We start from the raw sequence: 27,383 nt of genomic DNA, 5'->3' as shown, positions 1-27,383 counted from the left end.
TTTTGATTAAGTTTCGAAATACAGAATCACACTTTTCATTCAGTGCTGCAGATGTAGTCCTCTTCCTAACCAGTTTTCAAAATGCTAGTCAAGTCATGTATAATCCAAACACAGGGATTTTCTAAATGTGGCCAGCCTCATTAGAGCTAGCTATTTGATCTTCTTTCCAGGAAAATGCGCTTTATTTGAGGATTGTGGGCTTCTTTCCCCCTTTTACATTTATGCGTGTATTTATACTCCTACCACTTTCACAAATGATTTGGTGTAGTCTGTGCTATTTGCTATAGAATAAAATAAGGATAAAATAGAAGTAGAAATAATTATGACCAGGAAAAATCGGGGAAAAAAGAGTTCAAGACCAAGGAAAAAAGAACACAAATGTACAGATGATAAGATCAGATATAATTCATCAGAGCTTCAAATCTAATGCTGAGCTTCCTGGAAATCAAAGCAAAAAGGGGTATCCACCAGTCAGCTATCTGTTTTCAGCAGGAGAAAGAACATAGCATACCAGTTGATCAGGAGACACGGGCTCTAGAACAGGTCTTTTCTAATTTGTGTGACCTTAGGACAGTAACTGAGCCACTCTGTGCTTCAGAGTTCTCATCTGTGAAATGTATAATCATATTTCACTTGGTCTCATTCAGGAGGATCAACTGGAATTATAACACAGAAGTACTTTGAATAATTTAAAATGTCATACCAATGGATTATTATTTGTAACAGAATGCTGAAAAAATTGCCTTAGGAGTATTTGCTATCCATCTACAATGACACAACTGCATGGCAACATCCCTGATGGCATGACAATCGTGTTGACATTTACATCAACTTGCAAATAAATCAAACACCAGCATCCCACAGGACTGTCATTTGTGTGGCTTTAGATAGTGCAATTCCTGGGACACATCAAGTCTGCCTCTTAATAGAAATAGCATCTCTGATTCTTATCAGCCCAGGCAAAAACATCTCTCTATCCTCCCACTATATATAATCATCTCCTTAGCTATTTATTTATATGTTTATTTGGAACAAGAGAGCAGAGCACTGAGTTAATCCATACTAATCACATTACTGTCCCATTTATGGAACATTATCACTGCTAACACATGCAAAAATCTTCTATTGATTTTTATATCAATTTACTCATTTCCCCCTATATCCACTACCATTGCCTTCCCTCATATGTGCACCCAATTTAGTATTTGATGTACATCATTTTATTTGCATATTTCCTTATAAAATATGTATTTTCCTGCGTGTCTTTATTTTAATGAACTTCTGTTTCCTACTTTCTTAGCAATGTTTTTAAGATATATACATGGTGGCCCATGGACATCTAGTCTACTCTGGTGACAGCATTCCCCACATTAACCTCCCCATATCCCCCATAACAGATACCCAGATTACCTCTATTTCCTTGCTCATAAATGTGTTGTCATAACATTTTTGAATGTTTCTCTGGGAATGATTGTTTAGACTCAAAAGCTTAACAATTCTAATTGAAATTATTGAAGAACAACTTAAATGAGAAATATTATTGTAATAAAATAGTTGAAATATGGTCTGTACCATCTAAGACAGAAAGAAGGGAGTAAAGGAAAATGAAATCAGGAATATAAATGAGCTTAAAATGAAAAAAAATTACATTTTTAAAAAATGTTTATTTATTTATGACAGAGAGAGACAAAGCATGAGTGGAGGAGGGGCAGAGAAAGAGGGAAACAGAATCCGAAGTAGGTTCCAGGTTCTGAGCCATCAGCACAGAGCCTGATGCAGGGCTCGAACTTCTGAACTGCAAGGTCATGACCTGAAGTTGGATGCTTAACCCACTGAGCCACCCAGGCGTCCCCAAAGTTACTTTTTATAGAAGGAAAATAATAGAAGAATCATCAATATAGATGTGTCTGTTGGAGAAGAAAATTGACAAGCCGTGACCACCGGTTGACCCAAGCGATTGGACCCAAGCGATTGGAGGGTCCTCACTCCTTCCCCCGTGCTTGAAATGTACACTCTCCCCACCATTCCCACAGTGGGAGCTGTTTGCAAGGACACAGCCTTGAGAGAGCAATGTGTTGTTGAGACCACCTAAGCGGTATATGTGACTAAAACCAGTTAAGGTCTATCTATAGATTTTTTAAGATTTGGTGGATGGTTGAAGAGATCTACTCATCTTGTGGCTGCCTAAGACAAACCTCAGAGTAAGTTCCCTTCTTTACTAAACATGCTCACCTACAAATTTGGAGTAGTCTAAGCCTCTCTCCTCAGTCTCCTCTTCCCCTGTGTATACGAGTGTCAGTTTGCAAACTAACAGCCTGGAGAGTACGCGACAGGAAGAGTATGGGGAAAACTGGCTGAATTATAGGAATATCCATTTTCCTTTTGCTACTTCTGGGGTATGTGTAGTGGGAAGTAAAGAAGAAGAAAGACTGGCAAGATCCATGGTTGACTTCTGGAATTGATTTCTTAACTTAAATGTAAATACAGTTACATCATGTATGTTGCTCACCCACATCGCTGTATGTCATGCTCACTTATGCAACAGCAATAGTCTTTCCCTTTCCCTTGCAACTGGGTACATGAACTGCCAAGCCTCCTCTGCTTCTGCTCTGGGAATCCAAGATCTACTTGGGCCTTTTTTCCCTTTCCCACCCTACCAATGATTGGCCTTAGGACATGTTTATGTTATGACTTCTGAATTCAAAAATATTCAGCCTCCTCATCCAGGGACACCTGCTCACTAAATGTACAAGCAAATATACAAGCCAGATCTAATTTTTTCTATTTCTCAATATTACAAATCCTTCTAAACCTGGATTGCAAAAGAGGACTGAATATCCCCTGAGCAAATTTCAATAATATGATGAGTTTGAGTAAGTCAAGAGTCCTGTGAGATGCTGGTGTTCAATTTAAGGTAAACTTAGTGGTGACCAAGGCATTCCACATTCTTATTTTCCTTGCTTCCACTCTTCTTCTCCCATTTATTGTGCTGTTTCAAATAATAAGGAGGAAATTAAGGCAGCAAAACCATTTATAGATAAGAAAAATAAGATTAATCGATTGCTGAGATTGTAACATCTATCCCAATATCAAAACTAGAATACAGATGATCCCATTTCCCCTTATTCTTTGCTATGGTTAATTGTTCACATTCCCAATTTTTATTTTGTGTCTCTGTGGTAAGTTAATGTAATTTTTTGTAATTTTTGGGGGGCAGGTATTCTCTTACCCAATTCCATTAGGCCTGGTCTTGAAAGTGTTTCACATTGACATCTCCCCCTTTGTTGCCTGATCCAAATCTCAGTGCAAACAAAAGGGATAAAGTGGGAAAATAGATGTATCTTAGTCATTAAAACCAATGTGCTGGGGCAAGAAGCTCATCTGTGTCATTAAAATGCACCAAAGAGCAGTAAAATTTGGGGTGAATCTTAGGACATTCCTAGACCCCCTTTTCCTCATTAGTACAATGAGAATTTTAGTGAGATAAGTTCTAAATATCATCTCATTCTCCACTTCTCCCACTGCTGATGGTCCTCTTTGGAGGAGTTTTCCCTTACAGCAATCACAAATAAATTATGGAAAAGCTGTGTATCTAGATACACATAGGTAAGTGTTCTACATGATATCATTGACTCTCTATTATGTCCTGGGCATTTCACATTCATTGTTTCATTTAACCTTCAAAATAATGTTGCAAGGTATTAGTAATCACACTTTACATAAGAGAAAACAGAAATCTAGACAGACTAAGCAAGTTGCATGAGAACCCACAGTTAGGACACGATGGAGCTTGGGGTCAAGCGGGTCAGCCCCCATCTCTACACTCTTTACATTAAAACATACTGTCAATCATGCAAATCAGGGCAAACCAATGTGCAGACTGTAAAGGCCAAAATTATTCTCATTCTATTCTAAATACCACCAAAGAAATGTTAAAGTGTTTGTGTTGTACTAGAAATTAAGTATTCCAAAAAGTTATCATAGGATCTTGAATTTGCAGGAAGAGATGGAAAGAGAGAGAGATGCCAAACTGAGTCGATAAAAGGAGTTCAGAGGAGAGGGCTTATTTTGGGCTGGACTTTCTGGGCTGCTTCACAGAGATAATAGAACTTAAAACTTATGGGGCCCAGAGAAAATGTCTTTGTCTAATAAGCAGAACAAGGGCTTATATATTATTTAGGATGCTTCCAACTTCATAAAACAGATAATATACAACTCAGCTTGGCTTAAATATTAAGGAAAATGTATCTCATATAGCAAGAATTCTCAAGGTCAGATGGCTTCTGGATTAACTTCATGCTCTAGAATACCACCAGGACCCATGATTTTTGCACCCTCATGGTTTGCCCTTTTACTCCTAGTTTTTCTGTGGTTGCAAGAAAGCTACTGTAGTTCATGATATTAAATGCAGATATAACCATATCCAGAAGAAAAATACGTATTGCTTCTTCCCATGAACTTATTTATTTATGTATGTATGTATTTATTTTAAATGTTTATTTTTGAGAGACAGAGACAGAGTGCGAGCAGGGGAGGGGCAGAGAGAGAGGGAGACACAGAATCCAAAGCAGGCTCCAGGCTGTCAGCACAGAGCCCAACGCAGGGCTCGAACTCATAGACCGGGAGATCATGACCTGAGCTGAAGTCAGACCCTTAACCAACTGAGCCACCCAGGCGCCCCTTCCCATGAATTTATTTTTAAGACCAAAGATATATTTCCTAGAGTCTCCTAGCAGATTTCCTTCATGTTGCATTTGCCAGAAGATATATGCCCAGGCCTAAACCAATCACTGACAGATGAATGAGACCAAGTTGGGCTTAGGCCAATCAGGATTAACCCCTAGAACTGAGAACAGAGCCACTCTTCTCTGAGTCTCTTGGAGGAGGGTTGGGTACCCTTAGAGAATTAGAGTCCTGTCCCCAGCAAGAAGGGGGGAAGGTAACGAGTAGGTAATTAGTGCGGCTACCTAGCACACCAAGATAAGGAGGGAGCAATGTTCTGGAAAGATCACCATAGCAAGGGAAGGCACTAATGGGGACAGGATTGGATCAATAGGTAAGTAGATCAAAATGAGAATTTTCAGGGCTACAAAGATAAAAGAACTTATCTTTGGGCAAGCAGAAAGATGCTATATTATTTCCTTCACATGCCAGGAAAATAGGTTATTATCAAGGGATTTTAGCACAGTTTGTATGCTGTCTGGATGATTAACTCTTTTAATTTCTCTCCCTCTCTCTCTCTCTCTCTACCTACCTCTACACCCAACATGGGGCTTGAACTCATGACCCCAATATCAAGAGTTGCATGCTCTTCCAAATGAGTCAGCCAGGCGCCCTGTAACTCATTTTTTAATATTCCCGAAAATCATGTCTTTTTTTTCATTTTCAAAATTGTTTTAAATGTCTAATATATTGCCAGCAGTTTTCTTGTTCCTTTACTGTTGACTGTGTCTTTCATGCATAATTGGTTACTTTCTGACCATTGGATTCTGCAACGTAGGGATGAAATGACAGACTTGGAGATATAGGCCATCAGGTATAAACTCTAACACAGAAACAGAAAAAAGGGAAAGTTTTCCAAGTTCAGTCTTGCCAAGAAGAAGAGATCTCTTGAGACTCAGCAAAATCTCAAGGCCAATAAGTATAACAAGAAATACATTAATGACAGCTAATATTTATTGTTTATGTTGTACCGAGCACTGTACCAAACACTTTTCCATATATTAACTCATTCATTCCTCACAATGACCCCACAAAGTAGGTACAAGGTCTTCATCTATAAAATGGGGATAATAACTAAGGCATGGAACAGTTAAATGACACTTCCATGATCACACGAGTAATAAGTAAATGGCAGGTCCAAGATTCAGAATTGGGCAGTTACACTCTCTTTCCATTACTGTCTCTTTGAGAAGGTACAAATCAGAATAAAGTTTTGCTACAAGTCAATGACAGAAACAACTCATATTTATTAAGTACTTATTAAATGTCTGGCATTGTACTAAGCACTTTCAAGCATCTAACATTTACTAATCAGAGCAATCATGCAAAGTATTATTATTCCTATTTTGTAGGTAGAAAAACCAAGGCTTAGAAAGATTAAGCGATTATGTACAAAATTACACAGTGCATGACAGAGCCAGGATTCAAATTCAGATCTGAATAACTCCAAAGCCAATGCCCTTACTTATGCAAACAATGGAAATAAACTTTCAGATGAGGTGAATTACCATTCAAAGACCAAAAGAACACACAGGCGTTAAAAGTCAAATATATACCAGACACTGTCACAGGTGCTTTTTCATCATTATTTCACTTCATCTCTGTTACTAACATTTTGTTAGGATTAGGTCTCACTTCTGAAAACTTGGGATGACATTAGGTATTAATTATTCTTGTCCAGACAAAGATTCATGAGATATAAACTCTTAAAAAATATAATTACCTTTTAAAAAGCTGTACAGATTTTAAAAAGGAAAAAAAAAAAAAGAGGCCTAGGATGGTTGAGTCAGAAGACCTAAATTCCAGTTTCTGCTCTGAAAATAAACAGCAGTGCAGTTTGGGACAAGTTAGTTTTCTGGACTCAGTTTCTTCATGTACAAGGTGGCACAGGTTGGCCTGAATGATATCATTCTAAAAACAAGACTGTCCTCTTAGGGATTGCTGCAATGTATGATTCAGGGAGAGAGTAATTCACTGGCTCCTGGTGGCTCGTGAATATCAAAATCACTCAGCTCACAGCATGAGACATAATAAAAGGGAGTTGCACTTTATCAACATCTCCCTTGATTCCTACTCACATGTCCACTTCACTATTTGGATTCCTACTCACCAACTAAAATGCGAGTGGCATGCCCCTTAATTCAGACTGTCCACTTGCACCGTTTCCCTGTCACTCCCCTTCCCAATCCCCCCACCCCGCTGCTATCTCCCGGTGTTTGACCCCCATTTGCCTTCCTTGACTGTTTCTCTTCAACCCCTTGTAAAGACTCAGGCACTCAGCAAGTACTTATCAAGTGTTCACAGGGTATATCTAACAAGGGCTCTTTTCTTCCCTATTTCTTTTAATCAAAAAGTCACCTCCTTAAAAAAAAAATCAAAAATTGATGGGTACCTGGGTGGCTCAGTTGGTTGAGTGTCCGACTTCGGCTCAGGTCATGATCTTGTGGTTCATGAGTTCAAGCTCCACGTCGAGCTCGCTGCTGTCAGTGCAGAGCCCATTTCATATTCTCTGCCCCTCTCTCTCTGCCCCTCCCCCACTTGCACTCTCTCAAAAATAAACATTTAAAAAATCAAAATTTGAGCATTTACTGTTGACAGCCATGTTTCCTAAGCATGCTTCATGATGGGAAACATGTGGGTACTTATTCAAACTATGGATCTTCAGGAATCTCCCCTGAAGAATCTAGTTCAGAAGGTCTATGGTGGGGCCTTAGAGAATCCATGTTTTTCACAAATATGCCAGGCGTTCTTATTATCAAGCCAGTTTTGGAAAGACTCCTGTGAAGTATAAGAAAGGAATCAGGCATTGTGAGTGTGACACTAAGAAGTTAACTATTATAAACCTTAAGAAGCTTGTAATCTATTTGGGGAAGCTAGATCCATATATGTAAAATAACATGGGATTTTTACATTACATTACAAGGTGGGATAAATAAATGCGTTAGACCATAAAAGTACATAAGATCAGAATAAGTTCAGGGAGAGAAGAGAGCTCTGGGCTGGGCCCAGAAGGAAGACTTGGGCTATGCTGCTGAAGACACAAGGACATGATTAAGTATGCAGAGCATGGAGGGAGGAGTGCATGGAATGGCAGAAATGTCAGCAAACATGGAGCAAAGGAAATACGTAAGAGAGGAGTTGCTAAATTTCAACTTAATCATGTAGGGGCTGGGGAACCATTCAAGATGTTTGAGCTAGGGGGCAACAGATAAAACAATGTTGCTAGCAGATGAGTCTGGCTATCACGTTTATCAGTGGCTCAGAGGTTCTCACCTAGAGGGCCCAGCCCCACCTCAAGTTTCCGATGGAGAAGCATGAGAATTTGCATTTCTAAAAAGTTTCCAAGCAATACAGATGCTGCTAGTCCAGGAACCACGCAGTGAGAACCACTGTTGTACCAGTGATGGATTGGAGAGCACAATAAAGAGGTGGGGATGCCTGAGTGCCAAGACAATAGTGGTGGTTTTAAAATAGGAACGAAAGGAAGGAATTATGAAAGAAACTGATGTGTGGTTCGGATGGGTGTGGATAGGCAAAGCAGGAAGAAAGGGAGATAAAATTATTTAGAGTTCAAATCTGTGGACCAAAATAGCACAAAAAAGAAAAGAAGAATGTTGAATATAGAGCCATCTTGATTTTAGGAAGACGAAAAGTTCAGTCTCTTATAAGGAGCTGCTGCTTGACTTGAATCCTTCTTGTCCGGTTCCATGTGGCCCCTGATCGCAGACAATTAAGCAGCAAGGACCAGCCGGTGAGGACAAAAGGAATGCAGAGATTCACAAGAGTGCAAGAAAGTGCTCTGGGCGCTCACTGGATAGATTGGGTAATCAGTGAGTGACAATGTCTTCCAACCTGACCTGACCCAGTTAGCCATCAGTCCCTGGCTGAGCCCTGCAGCATTGTTTCAAATCAGTTATTTACGTAAACTCCCACCCAAACCAGAAAATCCTGCTTAGGACCAGAACCACAGCTGTTGTCACTGTCAATCCACTCCTACCTGCTGGCTGTGAACCTTGACTCACTAGGCCATAGCTCCCAAACTTCAGGCATGGGTGACATCTCAGTATCTCTTGTCCTTACCACAAGGGGGCCCTTTCCAGCCCTACAGAGAATTCTGGCTAGCCTCAGAGTATGGAGAAGCCTCCAGCCCAGGGTGGGGAGAATATCTGGTTATGACAGAGTCGGCCCTTGGGGAGTCCCCACCAGAAGGGGAACCAGGATCCCCTCAGAGACAGCAACAGAGTGGGGAGAGAGGACAGCACTCCCACATCCTGCCCTCACCAGCCTCCCAGATCCTGCAGGCACACTGGGGCACACTGCTTGCCCCTTGTGTTCTGTCAACACTTCTATGTACTCGCTCTACCATACTATCAATGAGAACTATAAAGTCAATGCTAGGACATCTGGGCTACAGCCAAAAAAAAAAAAAAAAAATTCCTTTTCATATCATGGAAGAGGAGAAACACAGAAATAAGCACCTGGAGGGCAGGAACTTCAGTTTACTTCATTTATTTGAATATAGACATACTTCGTGTAGGGGCATGTAACATGTGATGCCTCTGTGGAAAGGTAAATCCCTAATTCTGTATGAAATCCTCCCTGTCAGTTAAGGTTATTTCTGGAAAAAATGGTCTGCATCTGTGAACATCCTTCATTCCTAAAATCCAAGTGTTGCAAAGTAAGTCACTTGGAATGGGTGGTGACCATGAAGGACATCTTATTTTGTCTACTACTCTAGGATTACATCAGTCCATTGTGCTTGCCAGGTTGCTGATATAGCCAATATTGGTTTTCTCTGTATTCAACCAATATTTATCAAGTGTCAGCTATGGAGCAGGCATTATATTAGGCTCTGAGAATATAGTAGTGAACAAAACTGATAAAAAAGCTTTACATCCTGGCAACCGGTATTATACTGAGGGTGGGGGAGGGAAAGAGGGATAAATAGTAAAATAAAAACAAAAATCTAAATCCGTTCTGGGGAATGTTAGAAGGACAAATACACAAAAAGTAATAAAGCAGCAAGGAAGGGGATTATGGAGTGGAAGGGGAAGGGGATAATGACTTTAAATATGCTATTTAAGGAAGGCTTCATTAGGAAAATGACACTTGAACAAACAGAGGAAGATGAGGGAAAAAGCCTAGTGGCTACCAAGGAGAAAGCACTCTAGAAGAGGGAACAGCAAGTCCAAGCGCCATAAGGTAGGAGTGTGCCTACCACACTCAAGATACGCCTGCATACAGCAGGAGCCCTATCCTTCACGGACATGGGCATTTACTCTGAATTAGATGGGAGTCAGTTGGAAGGTACTGAAGAGAGAGCAAAGTGCCTGACTCATATTGGAACAAATCACTCTGGCTGTCCTATAAAGAACAGAACATGTAGGGACAAGAGTGAAAGCATAGCGAACAGTTAGAAAGTTATTGCAATGACCCAAGGTGACGTAGGTGCTGGTGGGGAGGAATGTTTGAATTCTAGATATATATTGAAAATGGAATCAACAGAATTTTCTGGTTAAATAGCCTTTGTCTCCGCCCTGAAATATTAATTAAACCTACTCACAAAGATAATAGGTTGGCCACCACACATCAGCGACAGCTTAAATGTGAACCCAAATTTCAATTGCCAAATCTAATATCAAATTGCTGATAAAAAAAAGTTTCCATGATGGTATCACAATCTTTATTTATCTATGGGTTTATGTTATTAGTTATGTTTTAGGACAAATATTAATTTCCATTCCCATCAGTTCTGAATTATTTTACACAAAACAAAAAATAGAGAAATATCCTTATACATTCACATCATAGGATATTACACAGGAATTAAAAATTATATTTATGAAGGGTTTAAATGACTTAGGAAAATGCTTGAGAAAGGTAGGTGGAAAAATAAAGAGTATAAAGTTATATTATCTCGGTGCAAATATGCCAACTGTTAATAGTAATTAACTGAGGATGATAGGACTGGGAGTTATTTATGCTTCTATTATACTTTTCAAGTAGATTAAGATGAGACTATTATTTTCCTTTGATAGTAACATTAAAAAAAAAACCACTATTGAATATTTCACAAGCAACAGTCTCTATCTATAGTTGCTTTACATGTACCCAACAAGACGAGATAGAGGCAATGTACCAGGTTTATTTAGGCTGATCAGAGTGCCACCAAACGGAAGAGAGGCAGCATGCGCGAGTCCCCACACATATGCAACCCCAGTGTTCCCAACTCTTCTCCAAAGGTGTCTTTTCACACCACCCCATGCTTCACCACCAAACTTCTATTATATTTTCCTCCGTCTAGTCCATAGTTGCTCCATGACTAATTATCATTTTCTTCATCTTCATATGCTTTAAAAAAATTTTTTTTGGTAATGTTCATTTATTTTTGAGAGAGAGACAGAGACAGAGACAGAGTGTGAGTGGGGGAGGGGCAGAGAGAGAAGGAGACACAGAATCTGAAACAGGCTCCAGGCTCTGAGCTGTCAGCACAGAGCCCGACACGGGGCTCGAACCCACAAACTGTGAGATCATGACCTGCGAAGTTGGACGCTCAACCAACCGAGCCACCCAGGCTCCCCTGCATATGCTTTTTATTTTCAAAGAGGATTATAATATCCTTAAACTAAGTGGAGCCTTTGGAACAGAGTTTCCACTGGATCCTCTGTTCCACTTGATAGAAAGACAACTGTGTTCCCTGCCTCTTGTAGTAGCAAGAATGTAAACCATTCACAATCACCTCCTCATTTCACCTATGACTACAGGGGCTGACCTTGTTATCTCAAATTGGCTAATTTAGTGTTTTTCTAATAACATAGTACACAAATCACTCCCATATATACACCCATACGACTCTACAAACATTGTAACATAATAAACATTATTATTACTTTTACTAAACAACTAGTCAATATGATTACTAATACATTTCTCTTTTCAAAACAATACACTTTCTTTCTGGACAAGTAGAGCAGAGAGGAAGAAAGGAAGAAAATAAAGAGGAAGGGCAAAGAACCATAGAAAGCATCCCAAACTTGTTTGCAATACTTTGGGAAAGTAGCATCAATTAAAAACCCTCCAAAATGCCATGACAAGAAAAAGCAGAATATTTTTATTCTCTCTGTGTCACTCAATACCTAGTAGTCCTAGGAGGCCCTGAATACAGGGAAAGAATCCCTGACTGACGCAAAGTAAGAAAGAGTATTGCCGTATCTTCTTATAAATTTTAGTGCTGTTCATCGTGTATTTTTTAGCCCTCTTTCTGGACGCATGATCATTACATTAAACCATGCAACTTCTTTAGCCAATGAATTGTGAAAAGGATGGGCACAGAGCCCAATGCAGGCCTCGAACTCACGAATTGTGAGATCATGTCCTGAGCTGAAACCAAGAGTCGGACGCTTAACTGAGCCACCCAGGTGCCCCTTTGAGTGGTAATTTTAAGAAGCAATAATTTATCATGCTTTCCCTTTCTGTCTGCCACAGCAAACAACAGTGGGGCACCAGATAGCCTGGGTCCAAGAGTGAGGGCAATGCAGAGCAACATCCTACTCCTCCCTCTCCCACAGACATTAGTGAGAAATAAAATTTCATTGTTTAAAGTTATGGACATCTTTCAGGGTTACTTGTTACCATGGCAAAACCTAACCTACCCTGATTGATACTGATACTCATTTAATAGCAAATGCTGGTGTGAAAATTAAAAGGAAATCTCATTTAGAATGGAGTCAGGAGGTTGGGCAGTGGGAGGTCTTATGTCCTAACACTGTTGTTAATTACAAATCCAACAGAAGAGATGGACCTAGCATATGGATACTACTTTGCTATCTCAGTAAGAATAAAAGCTTTCCTCCTTCGCCTGGCAACAGCTCAGCCAATGAAAAGCCACTATACTTTAAACTGCCACTTTACTCCAATAGACTTTTTGTTTATATCAGCCTTCCAAACATCCCCTTCCTCTACAAAAGTGCTCCTCTGTCTTGTTCTATGGACTTGCCTATGATTCTGCTGTAGCTTGCTTGTTCCAGATTGCAATTCTCTGCTATTCCCAAATAAAACCATCTTTTGCTGGTAAAATAACTGTCAGTTTTATTTTTTAAGATTAACACTGGCTTCCTCTCGAATTTCCAACAATTGAGATCAAGCAAATCAGAGATCATGAAGGCTAACAAATTCACAAGAAGGTAAGTGTAAAGAGTAAACATTGCAAGCTTCAGACTGCTGTCCTTAAAAAGGTCTGCTTGGAAGGTTGCCTTTGGCCAGAATCTTGGAACTCAGATTTGAGGAGTGTTCCCACCATTGCCTAAATAATGAGTAGGCTCCCAGTGCCTGATTTGTGAGGTATAAACAATGTGGTGTATGCTAAATACCTCCTTTCCTTCTGGGAGCCTAAAATTTCAGCACATGTTAGGCAGTACATGACCAGTCCCCCAAGACACTTAGAGTGACAAGTCTGTAATAAGCTTCTGTCATAGACAACATTTAGTAGGTATTGTCACAACTTATCACTGGGCAATTAAGTGCATCCTATATGAGTCACTGGGAAAGGGCACTTGGAAACCTGTGGCTTGTTTCCTGCAGACTTTGCTTCATGCACCTTCATACCTTCACACCTTTTCCCTTTGCTGATTTTGCTTTATATCCATCCACTAGTAATAAATCATGGCCATGAATGTGACCAAATCCTGTGAGTTCTAGCAAATCATCAAACTTTGGGGGTGATCTTAGAGACCTCCAACACAGTTAGAAACCAATGACAGAATTAGACAACAAAAGAGATTTTAATTCAAAAACTTCAAGTACTAGAATTGCAGATATGGAAAATAAAATTGTTCCATGTAAAATGACTAAAGAAATAAATGATAAGAATCACACATTTGAGGAGGAAGCAAATAACCATCGAGGAAGAACAAGCAGATTTGAAAAGTAACCAAAGGAAATTTCTAAAAATGAAAAAGTTTAAAGAGATAACGGCTGAGAATTTTTCAGAATTAAGAAGATATATGATTCCACAGACTTGGAAAGCATAATATATACCAAACAAGATTAAAAACAAAACAAAATCAATAACTGGCCATATTTTAGTGAAACAGATCACAGAGCTTTAGATATTAAAAGTAGCCAGAGGAAAAAGGAAGATCACTTATATAGAAATAGATGGATATTAGAAATAATAATCAGATGGACAGACTCTGAAAAAAACAATCTCCTTGAAAACAAGGCTGAATTAAAACATTTTCAAGTAAGCAAAAAGATAATTTTATTATCAATGGATTTTTGCTAAAGTAATTTTCCAAAAGCATACTTCAAAAAGAGAGGAGATCCTCTCAAAAGCATAATTTGAGGTACAAGGAATGTATAAAATAGCAAATGTTTCTGTGAATCTAAGTAAGTATTTCTGTCTAAAATCCTAATAGTAGTCTTGGGGTTATAATAGGATAAAACTAAAATATACCACGATTGTCACAGAAGTTGTGCTAATGTGGTTAAAATACATTACAATCTTCCTTGTTTGGTTGAGAAGGCTGAGATACTTAAGTCTTTGTTAAATTAAATAACAGTAACATTTAAGACTAATCACTAAAAACAAACCAAAAAAACCAAGACTCTAAACCTTCCAAGCCATCAGAGGGAAAATTATAGAATAGAACAACAAACACAAAACTAAAAAGGAGGGGGAGGGAGGAACAAGAATAAAGGAGGGGCGCCTGGGTGGCTCAGTCGGTTAAGCATCCAACTTCATCTCAGTTCAGGCTCTCACAGTGGATTCGAGCCCCGCATCGGGCTCTGTGCTGACAGCTTGCTCCGAGTGTGGAGCCTACTTCGGATTCTGTGTCTCCTTCTCTCTCTGCCCCTCCCCCACTCATGCACTGTCTCACTCTCTCAAAAATAAATAAATGTAAACAAAAAAATTAAAAAAAAAGGAAGGACACAAGTGGATCAGATAGAAATGCAAACATATTATAGTAGAAACATATTTGCTATAATCATAACAAATATTAATAGATTAAATTTGTCAGGCAAAAGAGACAAATTATCAATGACTGGATATAAAGTAAAATTCAGTATGTTATTTACAAAGGATATTCCTAAAAGGCCATAGAAAAGCTGAGTTAAAATTACACACACACACACACACAATCAGGGAACTATTAACCAAGAGAAACCTGAAAAGGACACATTTAGAAGAAATAAATACATATCTAGAAATTGAGGAGATCCCTATGAAATGGTAAACATCATAATTAACCAGGAAGATAAAAAAACTAATTATGCATGCACCTAGCAAAATAGCCTCAAAATATATAAGGCAAAAATGAACTTAACTTAGCAACTGAAAGTGGTATTTTAAACATATTTATATATTGTCATCCTGACTGGATAGCTTGTCCCTTATCTAAGGTTTTATTGTTTCAGAAAACATGTGATACATCGTAATTTTTCCATTTAACATAATAGAAAATAGGCTCCTGGTTAGGAGATATTTTTACACAGACATCTGGTTTTTCAAAAACAGATTAAATAGGAGACACCAACATACTGTTCAAGAATAATTTTTAAAGAGCAAAAGAAAGGTAATTTAGACCAACCCTCCTAAGGACAAACTTTAAAAAATTGGGAAAAAAATAATCATAAAAAAAGTTAACATTTAGTGGTAGGGAGCCTCAAAGATGACCCATGATGATTTCTGCCTTCTGGTAGTCATACCCTCAAGAGTAATTTAAAAAGTATTTTGAATAAATTAAAATACAACATATCCAAATTTGTGGGATGCAGCAAAAGCAGTGCACAGAGAAAAATCTATAATATTGAATGCATATGTTAGAAAAGAAGAAGGTTCTACAATCAGTGATCCAAGTTTCTACTTTAGGAAACTAAAAAAATAAAAGCAAACTAAATCCAAAGTAAGAAGAAGAAAAGAAATAATAAGTAGAGCAGAAATAGATGAAATTGAAAACAGGAAATCAATAGAGAAAAATCAATGAAACCAAAAGCTGATTCTTTAAAAGATCAATAAAATCAACAAGCTTCTAGTCTGACAAAGCATAAAACAGAGAGGACACAAATATCAGAATTTAATATCAGAAATAATAATACTAATATCAGAAAAAAAAAAGAAAGGACCTAATTACAGATTCTGTGGACATTAAAAGGATACTAAAGGAATAGCATGAACAACTCTATGCTCACAAATTTGATAAACTAGACGAAATGGACCAATTTCTTGGAAAACACAATTTGCCAAAACTCACACAAGAAGAAATAAACAATCTGAGTAGGTTTGTATCTATTAAAGAAATTGAATCAATAATTCATGACCTTCCAGATGGGATCCCAGGACCAGAGGGGTTCACTGGTGAATTCTACCAATTATTTAAGAAAGAATTTTGTACAAGATCTTTCAGAACACAGAAGCATAGGGAATACTTCCTAACTCATGCTATAGGGCCAGCATTACCTTTATACCAAAACCAAAGACAGGGGTGCCTAAATGGCTCAGTCGGTTGAGCATATCGGACTCTTGATTTCAGTTCAGGTCATGATCTCATGGTTGTGGGATCGAGCCCTGATGGACTCTGTGCTGGGCATGGAGCCTACTTGGGATTCTCTCTCCCTCTCCCTCTGCCCCTCCCCTGCTCATGCATGGTCTCTCTCTCGCTCAAAAAAAAAAAAAAAAAAATTACAGGAAACCTACAGATCAATATCTCTCATGAATATAGATGCAAAAATCCTCAATAAAATATTAGCAAATGTATAAAAAGAATTATACACCACAACTCAATAGGATTTATCCCAAGTATGCAAGGCTGGTCCAACATTCAAAAATCAATTAATGTAATCAATCACATCAACAGGCTACAAAAGAAAATTCACATGATCATTATTAACAGATGCAAAAAAGCAATCTACAAAGTGTAACATCAATTCACGATTAAAAAAAAAACAACTAAGAATAAAGGGGAACTTCCTCAACTTAATAAAGAATATCTATAAAAAAAACCATACAGCTAACTAATATATCATAGTTAATGCTGAGAAACTTGAAGCTTTCCTACTAAGATCAAAAACAAGGCAAGAAGTCCCTTCACCACTCCTTTCAATAGCATACTGGAAGTGCTAGCTAATGCAAGACAAGAAGGGAGCCTGGTTAGCTCAGTTAGATCAAGAGCATGTGACTCTTGATCTTGGGATTGTGAGCTGCAGCTCCACACTGGGTATAGAGATTACTTTAAAAACCAAACCAAACCAAACCAAACCAAAACAAAACAAAAAGAAGAAACAAAAGGTATGCAGATTGGGAGGGAATAAATAAACAGTCTTGTTTGCAGATGATATGATCATCTACGTAGAAGACCCAAAAGAACCAAAAACTCCTGGAACTAATAAACAATTATAGAAAGGTTGCAGGATACAAGGTTAATATACAAAAGTCCATCATTGTCCTATATAATAGCAATAGACAAGTGGAATTTGAAATTAAAAAAACACAATACCATTTACATTAGCACCCTCAAAAATTAAATAATTGGGAATAAATCTCATATATACGAGGTCTATATGAAAAAAACTACAAAACTCTGATGAACAAAATCAAGGAAGAATAAATGGAGAAATATTCCAATCATGGATAGGAAGACTCAATATTGTCAAAATGTCAGTTCTTCCCAACTTGATCTACTAACTGAATGCAATCCCAGTCAAAATCCCAGCAAGTTTTCTTATGGTTATTGACAAACCAATTCTAAGGTTTATATGGAAAGGAAAAAATAACAATAGTCAACACAATATTGAAGGAGACAAAGTTGGAGAATTGATACTATCCAACTTTAAGACCTACTATAAAGTGACAGCAATCAAGACAGCATGGTATTGGTGAGGGGATAAAGAAATTTTGTTAATTCTTCACAAAAATTAACACAAAGTGGATCACAAATCTAAATGTAATGTAAACTGCAAAACGGTAAAACTCTAGAAGATAACACAGCAAGAAACAGATGACCTTGGGTGTGGTGATGACTTTTCAGCACGATCCATTTAAGAAATAGTTGACAAGCTGGAGTACATTAAGATTAAAAACTTCTGCTCTGTAAGAGACAATATCAAGAAAATGAGAAGACAACCGAATGAGAAAAAATATTTGCAAAGATATCTGATAAATGACTGCTATCCAAAATACACAAAGAATTCTTAAAACTTAACCTTAAGAAAACAAACCACCCAATCTAAAAAATAAACCAAAGACATCTCACCAAAGATGGTATCAGTTGGCAAGTAAGCATATTAAAAGACACTCCACATCATGTGTCAGTGGGAAAATACAAAATAAAAAAACAATGAGATACTATTATTAGAATGGCCAAAATCTGGAATCCTGACAACACCAAATGCTGGCGAGGTCGTGGGGCAACAGGAACCCTCATTCACTGCTGGAAGGAATGCAAAATGGTACAGCCACTTTGGAAGACAGTTTGGCAGTTTCTTACCAAACTAAACATAGTCTTTACATACAATCCATCAAACATGCTCCTTGGTATTTACACAAAAGAGTTGAAAACTTACGTCCACACAAAAACCTGCACACAGATTACAGCAGCTTTATTCATAATTGTCAAAATTTGGAAGCAATAATCAAGATGACCTTCAGTAGTTGGATGGATGAACTGCAGTACATACACATAATGGAATATCATTAGGCACTGAAAAGATCTGGAGGAACCTTTTTTTTTTCTTTTTTTTTAATGTTTGTTTATTTTTGAGAGAGACCGAGTGCAAGTGGGGAAGGGGCAGAGAGAGGGAGACACAGAATCCAAAGTGGGCTCCAGGCTCCGAGCTGTCTGCACAGAGCTAATGCGGGGCTCAAACTCACGAACTGTGAGATCATGACCTGAGCCAAAGTTGGACGCCCAACCGACTGAGACACCCAGGTGCCCCTGGAGGAACATTTTCTAAGTGAAAGAAATTAATGTGAAAAGGTTACCAACTGTACAACTCCCAACTACATGGTGTTCTGGAAAAGGCAAAACTATCGACACAATAAAATCAGTGGTTGCCAAGGGATTATGGGGTAGGGGTGGGATGAATAGGAGGAGCACAGAGAATTTTTAGGGCCATGAAAATTCTCTGTATTCTCATTATACACTTGTCCAAATGCACAGAATGTACACCAGCAAGAATGAACTGTAATGTAAGCTACGGACTTCAGACAACTATTATGGTGTACCAATGTAGGTTCATTAAATTTAAGAAATGTACCAATCTGGTGGGGGATGTTGATAATAGGGGAGATGGTGCATGTGTGGAGGCAAAGGCTATATGGGAAATCTCTGCACCTTCCCCTCAATTTTTCTGTGGACCTAAAACTGATCTAAAAAAGATCTTAAAAAGTCTATTGAGGGGCACCTGGGTGACTCAGTCCATTGAATGTCCAACTCTTGGTTTCAGCTCAGGTCATGATCTCACAGTTTGTGAGATAGAGCCCGAGTCAGGCTCTGCACTGACAGAGTCAGGCTCTGCACTGAGCCTGCTAGGGATTCTCTCTCTCTCTTTTTCTCTCTGCCCCTCCCCTGCTCACGCTCTCTCTCAAAACAAATAAACTTAAAAAAAAAAAAAAAAAAAGTCTAATGAAATCTAAAAAAAGAAGAGAAAAGATAAGATGGAGGGAGAATGTATTAGATTTAGTCCCAAAGATTCTAAGACTACATTGGTAATTACCAATTACCAAGCAAGTCATACACTGAGGGCACGCCCTATACAACTTATACCACAGAAGCCAGCATGATACTCTAAACACCAAAAACAATCGGTATTATGAAGAATCAAAGGGAGAATTAAAAGAACCAGTGCAGCTCTAAAACTCTGGACTGTATCAGTGCCATAAAGCAATCAAGAAATCTATTTTAGAATTCAAACCCTTTGGAATTTTCTTCTTGAAGACTCTTGTGTCTTCCCTTAACTCAATTTTTTTAAAGTGTTTTGCTGCCATACCAGCAGTGCATTAGCTTAAAGAAAATAACCATACATTTTTTTACATTTTAGTGTCATTTTATGCTACAAAGCTTTATTTACATAGTTCTTCAGAATATATTTCAGTTGTCCATCCACTATTCTAAGTGTGATATGATATCAAATAGAGTAGATTTGCAGGAAAGCATAAAAGAGAGAGAACAATTCTACAACTTAATATATATAGTATCATTAGTGGTTATTATTTTTACAGTTTTCTTTTGAGAATAATCCACTGAATTTTTCTGCCATTGACATTTCTGGATTAAGTTGTCCTTAAGAGCAGTTTCCACAGAGAATTAAGAGTATAACAGTCCAATATATTTTTACAGTTGATATTTGACAGTTTGTGAGTAGGTGCAAATCATTTTTTCTCCCATTTTTTTTCAAAAGTCTTGGATGATGAAGAGGAATCATGACCTTCACCACTACTATATCGGTCATATAAAGTCTGAAATTAAAAACACACACCTGTTTTGTAACTTTTTAAATTCAATGGATTATCAGATTAATAAAGATAACTAAACATATTCTAACATGAAATGAATTTCTCTCTTGTTCTTATAACTACAAAATTATTTTATAAACTATTGAAGATAATTAAGAATTGTAAACACCTAGCTTGGCCTAAAAATCTATCATAAGATACAGCTCAATATTTCTGTAAAAGAAATGTACCATAGCTATTAATAAGCATACATATGCACCTTCAAGCCCTTTTTAGTCTCCCGTATTTTTTTTTAAATAAAGCTAGTCTTAGATAAATTGCTACACTTTAAAATACCCTCATCAGGAAATAGACTATCAGATGATATTTCAACTAATAAACAGATGACATTAAAAAAAATAATACAAATTATTATATAAATAGGCATAATCAGCTATAATAAAATCTACATATTTTTTAAAGGATTCAAGACTAAACCAACATCTAATTTATGAAGATGACAGACATCTCTGTCTTGGAGAACACATAACCTTAGTGATAAAGGAAACTAATTCATCTCTATTTATAAAAGGCTCTAAATAATACACTGGTAGAAATTTAAAACATGAAGATGTTATTACTGAAATAAATAATTAGTAACTGCTTGGTTAACTAAACCAGTGGGCAATAAACATACATAGGGTTCTAGAAATGACAAGGTGTTTGATGGCAATGAGATCCAAAAAATGGTGGCATAGACATAAACCAACACTGGGAGGCTGAAAGGTTTGAGGCATTCACTTTGAGAAGTGTTCTGACTGCTGTACACAGCTGTAAGTCATTACATGTAACAAATACTGAGACTTCTCCAAGATGGTTTAAGAAAAAAATGGCTAGAAGAAATGAATTCAAAAGCTGTGTTAAGAATATTGTTGATTCAAAAGACAGGTTGCTTTTTAAATTTATCCAGCTGAGACCTGACTGCAATCTTAGGTATGCACCTTGTATGACAATTCACTTTCAATTGTGCTATCTGTACAATAAGAATGTAAATCAAGTAAGTCTATTTTGTCAAAAAGCACAAGTATCTAAATGTCGAAATATATTTCATAGTTGTCTTATGATTGGACCAAGTTTTCTTTGGAGTACCTGTTTAAGCATCTAATTCACTAAACTATACAAAACAATTAAAAGTAATGTAAATAGAGAACAGACATTCTTACTTTAGCAGCTTTCAAAATGGAGTTAGGAGAATTCAGACCAACGAGTTGGCCCAGAACATATTTCATTTCTTCAGTGGTGCCCTTAGCCATCTGATTACCTGTAATAAAAATATAATCAATAACCTACTGGTACCATTAAAAAAATATAAAATACACAAATACATTCTGTTTAACAGCACAATGGCTGGCTTTATGTAATTTATCATTGATCAAAGCTACTTACCAAGGATAAGTGAAAATGAATGCAAGTTAAAAAAAAAGGCGATTTCATTTATTTTAGTATTTTAGAATAAAAGAAACTTCCTTAAGGAAGGAGGAAATCTGGAAGTAGCCCATTCAAATTCTGGTTTTGTTATAGCTAAACGTCTGTTTATATTAGTAATTAGTATAATTACTTAGTATAATTAGTGTAATTACTTAGTAATTAATTAGTAATCTAATAAACTGATTTTCAAAGAAATACCTGGATGAGTTTGAATTTGAACATATGGATGCACCAGAAGCTCAGGAATGGATATCCTCTGTTTAGGGTCCCTTATTAAACAACACTATAAAAATAAGGATTAATTTTTTTAAAAATCAAGTTTTCTTATGTAATATTGACATAAAGTGTTTTTCAAGATTGCACCATACCACAGAAGTTGCTTTCTAGATAGCCCACTCAGAAATGACAAGATTCCATAAGTCATTCTTGCAAAATTCCCAAGTATTCATAAGCTTTTTAAAAATACCTTCAAAATAAACTTAACATGACTTAAAAAGCTAAGTCATTCAATAATTCCCTCCAATAGACTAGTTATATCTACCTATGCCAGATTTCAATGATTTCTTCTAAGCAAACAATTTAAGTATATGAAATATCATTCTTCTATATCCATATACTATTAATGTTACCTTTAACACATCTTGAAGATCTTTCTCTGGGATATCAGGAAATTCGATTTCATGATTAGGGTCAATTATGGCATGTAATTTAGAAATCTGATTAATTATATGTTGAAATGGTGTCTTCCCATAAGTCATATAGTACAAAATGCATCCTAAGGACCAAACGTCACTTTTGGGGCTTATCTAATTCAGAAAAAAAAAAAAAAAAAAAAAAAAAAAAAAAAAAAAAAAAAATATTTTATTTTAACATAAAATTAAATGTAAGAGTATTTTATATACACACATGTAAACATATATTCCCTGCCATTTAAAATCATAACTAAACCTCAAGGAATGTGCAAGTACTAGATTAAGTTTACATAAAAAAAAATCTTTCTCTAGTTTTTGCTATATTTGGTTATTTTATCAAGAAATGAGCTTTAAGTCTCTCAACAAACTTGTAATTAAAATATTTCAACCAAAACATATATTACGTTCTTGTCAGCTTGCAACAATATAAACTAAAAAACATTAACTGCAAATTTTAAATTTATTTTTCTCCAAAATTATTTTATTATAATAAATTTGTATATAAAATTAATAATATGTAAATATGCATAGATTTCAAAAATGTTAAGTTGAACTATCCTAAACCCAAGAATGCAAATTATAGAGCCAGGCTGGGCTGCATTTGAATCCTGGCCTTATCATTAGCTAATTCTATGTATCTCCATTTCCTCACCGCTAAAACAGAAATAATAAAAGTACATTGTCATGGGCATTAAATGATGTAACCATGAGATATGGGTAAGCATAAAGAATAATTTCCGGTTATAGTAAGTTCTCAAAAATATTACTTATCATAACATGTTCTTTGTATTAAACAATCTCATTAGAAACAATGCAGTATTATAACATAATTACCATTTTGACTTTAAGAGAGAGAAAGGAGAAAAGAAAGCAGAACAGCAGTGTTGACATTAGGAAAGGAGAACAAGAACATAACAAAATACTTTTAACAGAAGAAAGAAAGGCATTTTATAATGATAAGAGATACAACCAACCAAGAAGATGGTCATGAACTTCTTTGCACGGAAACTACATTTAATAGAACTATATTGAGTAAAAACTACAATAAATTCTTTTGGTTGGAAGGGTAGAGAGATTTTAGCACACCTTTCAGAAAACGGCAGATAAAACAGACCCCATTGCCGAACACAAAGAAAACTAAAAATTAATAAAAATACTCCTCTTCCTCCAACTTAACCATCTGGAAATTAAATCTGTTTCTACATAAATCATGGATTAAAAAAGGATTTCAGATTCTAGAAAAATAGCAGTGGCTGTGGCAGAATAGTTTTTCTTATTTATTTTTTTTAATTAAAGTATAGCTGACACAATGTTAGTTTCAGGTGTGCAACATAGTGACAATTCAATACGTTATGCTATGCTCACCACAAGTATAGCTACTGTCTGTCAGTACACAACACTATTACAATACCATTGACTAGATTCCCTATGCTGTACCTTCCATCCCATGACTTACTCATTCCAGAGCTGGAGGCCTGTACCTCCCACTCCTCTTTTGGAGATCTATTTTGCCAGATCTCTTACCCACCTCCCTCCCCTCTGGCAACCATCAGTTTGTTCTCTGTATTTAGGAGTCTGTTTCTGCTTTTTATTTGTTTTGCATTTTAGATTGCAGCACAGTTTTTCATTCTGTCCAAATCCCCAGATAAGACAGACAGAGAAGCCTGTAGCAAAACCATAGACATATGGAGAAGATTTACAACAAAACAAAGTGAAAAGCCATACCCCAAAACCCCAGAATACGAAGGGACACAAACTACCAACAGCCACAAGTCGTGTATAGTAGAGGCATTTGAAACAGAAACAGAGGGAAATAGTGAATGTGCCCAATAGACCTCAGAATAGAAACTCCAAATAGCCAACAGATGTTCATTGGAAAGTAATTTGCAAACAGAGCTAGACTGGGAAGGGTTTGAGCTTTTCACAAGCAGGGATTATCTTACATGGTGGGATAAAAAATTTGTCTTCTGTTCAGAATCATTAAGGCCACTGTTTAGCAGGTGATTACATTGAATGGAGATTTACCCATAATATTAAAGCACTTAGTTGAAAACTGAAAAAATCTGAACTCTACAAGCAATTCAAAATAAATCTTATTTCAAAGTATTTTAAAACTGCAACTGAAAACTTTAGAATTAATGAAAATTAATACTACAAAAAAGTGGAAGTAGAAGTTAAAGTAAAACTCAGTAAAATTCAGTTTTAATGTTTTCATTAAGAAAGAATACAAAAATTAAATTGGCAATTATCTAAATCCAGAAACTACAAAAAAAAAGAAACCTAAAGGAAATACAATTAATAAAGATAAAAACAGAAATTAGAGAGCAAATGAAAATAGAATTAATAAATGAAGACTTGGTTCTTTAAAATTAACAAAACCTTGGAAAGTCTAACCAAGAAAAAGAAAAAAGACAACAAATCTAAGTATTAAAAGAAAAGGGGAAGCTAAACAAATGATAAAAAGAATTTTATAAGAGACTATTTGACATAATGTTATGTCAGTTATTTGAAAAGAAATTTACAAGCCACAATTTTCTAGGAAGGAAAATATAATTAGTAAATAAGCACATATTTATCAAGCAATTATTTAGGGCTAGACAATGTATTATGTGATTTATATTCTTTATCATTTAATCCTCACCTTTAAAATAGGTACTGTTTATAAGCTGAATTTATAGATGAAGAAACCAGGCAAGTTAATTCATAAAGATGGTTGTTAACAAAGAGGCAGGTCTATTACTTGAATGCAGGTCCCTGGACAACAATGTAATGCTTGCATGCACTTGGTTACACTGCTATAGAGCAACGAAGGATTAGCCTGGGAGCCAGAGGCATCCAGGCAAGCAAAATGAGCCCAAGAAGAGACACCAATGAGGCTAACACAAAGTTCACTGAGGTGGTAAAATAAGGCAAGTGGGAAAGTAGCTGTGGCAGGCTGGGAAAAAACTGCCTATTAGAATTGTACTTGGAAATGTAGAATTCACAAATGAATAAATAGTAAGAGATAAAATGTAAGAATCAAAGAGGAAACAAAAGACTTCAAGGATCATTTTAATGTGCCTAACTCTGAGCTAATTTAGTCTTAATTTCTACCTTTCATTTTGAAACTGAAAAAAAATACCCTGGGTACATTTTTTGTTAGAGCACATTGTTGAGACATCCCGTATTAAAAGCACAATACTAAAAGAACAGTCTCAAATCAATAACTGTAAAACTGAATCCCATGACCATTTGCCAAAGAAAGCAAGGTCTCTAAAATGGCCTAAAAAGTTTTAGAACTTAAGCAACTTTCAGTTATCCGTTAGGTTTAATCAGAGAATAGTCCATTCCCTTCTGATGCCAGATAAATGGGATCTAAATAACCTTCATAATACCTTTGACTTGGATTTCCCATTCTCTCTTGAGGAAGACATATCTTTGATTGCTTCTGGTGGCATGTAATTAACTGTACCAACCTGTATGCCAAAGCACAGAAAACACTAATCAATGAAAATATTTTATTCTGCTTTAGATTTTTTAAAACACAAATGTCAGATTCTTAGAAACTTGAATAATTACATATTTCAATAATATATTTTAAAAAATCAGGTAACTGACAATGATATTAGGAATTAAGTTTCTTCACAACTCCAGAAAAATAAATTGGGTCCATAATCAGAAAAGTTATTCCTCTCAGAATGCTAAGCTTTTTCTATGATTATGATAGGCAACTACCATAAAACTGTAGAGGCTAAAATTATATTAATGGCCATAAACTTGAGGAATTGATATCACTCATTTCTCTGTGCTGGAACAGGCCTAGAATGCTTAAAAAAAAAAAAAAAAAAAAAAAAATCAACCAAGCAACAATTCAAAAATCTAGCTATGTCTCCAAGTATTCCTTGGGCCCATGTCCAGAGTGAGATGGGGCAGGAATCTAAACCATGCAAGAGTTTCCACAGTCAGATTATGCCAACCTTAAAAGGCATTTATTTTAGTCTAAAATAAGTGGTTCTGTTTTCAAGCACCGAATACCTGTACTTTAGGGCCTTGCCATAGAGGGAATCTTCAAGTTGATTTACAATTACATGTTCAGCCATATTTTTGATACAAAGAGAAGTTATTATCAAATAGAATTGTTTCAAAGGCATGCTGTTCATCTATTCCTCCTAAAAATAGTCTAGTTTTACTTCTAGGATTATGGCACATCCACACCAGAAATCTGCATACATAGAATACATCATCTTGACTTCAAGCAGGATTATTTTTAGTTATTCTTTGGTGTTATCACCTCAGTTTTTATGGAGACAAATTTATTAAGTTTGTAACTGCATATCCTATTAGAAAAAGGCAGTAGAGTACAATATTATGGTTGTTTCCAATATGAAGGCCCACTTAAGAACTTTTTTTCAAATGCAAGTGATAGGAAAAGCTTTACTTCTCCAGAAGAATGAAATAATCTTACCTCATGGACAATAAAAAAAACATGTAACTGCAATTCCCTCTTTGGTTGCTACCAGGAATCTCTGAGACAAAGTTTCAGGTGAACTCAAGATCATGACAAAGGTGATTTCCAAGACAGGCATTATGCTTCTCTACCTCAGCTATAGGAAAATCATTTCAAAGTGCCAGATTTGTTTCTACCTGATCTTGACTCTCTAAAGTGTATTAAATATGGTTTTTATTCTTATAGTATCTATTCTTAATACAAAGGTTTCAAATCCTTTGAAGAATGAGGTAGGAAAAATAAAATCCCCATTAGCAAAATACTTTACAGGTGAAATGGAACTGAACTGTAGTGGGTAGTAACCAACCATTCGTTAAGTCTTACCTGAGAGTCTTTAACAATACTTGTTGTATCTGGTTGCATTTGATTTGCAATCCCAAAATCAATTAGTTTTAGCATTCCATCAACTATCAGAAAGTTAGCAGGTTTCAGATCACTGTGAACGATGCCTTCAAAATAAAAATCCATTGTAATATCAGACAATGTAAAACATTCTAAGTATAAAATATATTTCACAATGGGGTGCCGAGGTGGCTCAGTCGGTTGAGTGTCCGACTTCTGCTCA

At 36.4% G+C, this 27,383-nt stretch overlaps 1 protein-coding gene across 8 annotated transcripts in view; it reads right to left on the bottom strand.

Moving 5' to 3' along the window:
- Positions 1–19,758: 19,758 nt before the first annotated feature.
- TTK (TTK protein kinase) overlaps positions 19,759–27,383 on the bottom strand; it is a 47,211-nt gene continuing 39,586 nt past the window's right edge. For all 8 annotated transcript variants that reach the window (XM_042939223.1, XM_042939227.1, XM_042939228.1 and 5 more), the window contains 6 exons: positions 27,143–27,267; positions 25,707–25,787; positions 22,270–22,446; positions 21,839–21,923; positions 21,376–21,473; positions 19,759–20,176 (listed from right to left, as the gene is read on the bottom strand). In XM_042939223.1, coding sequence (XP_042795157.1) covers positions 20,090–20,176; positions 21,376–21,473; positions 21,839–21,923; positions 22,270–22,446; positions 25,707–25,787; positions 27,143–27,267 — 653 coding nt within the window. In that variant the 3' untranslated portion in view covers positions 19,759–20,089. The remainder of the gene's footprint in view (positions 20,177–21,375; positions 21,474–21,838; positions 21,924–22,269; positions 22,447–25,706; positions 25,788–27,142; positions 27,268–27,383) is intronic.

This window comes from Panthera leo, chromosome B2 (genome assembly GCF_018350215.1).
Source record: "Panthera leo isolate Ple1 chromosome B2, P.leo_Ple1_pat1.1, whole genome shotgun sequence".
Taxonomy (NCBI): domain Eukaryota; kingdom Metazoa; phylum Chordata; class Mammalia; order Carnivora; family Felidae; genus Panthera; species Panthera leo.
This window is presented reverse-complemented; position numbering and strand designations above follow the sequence as displayed.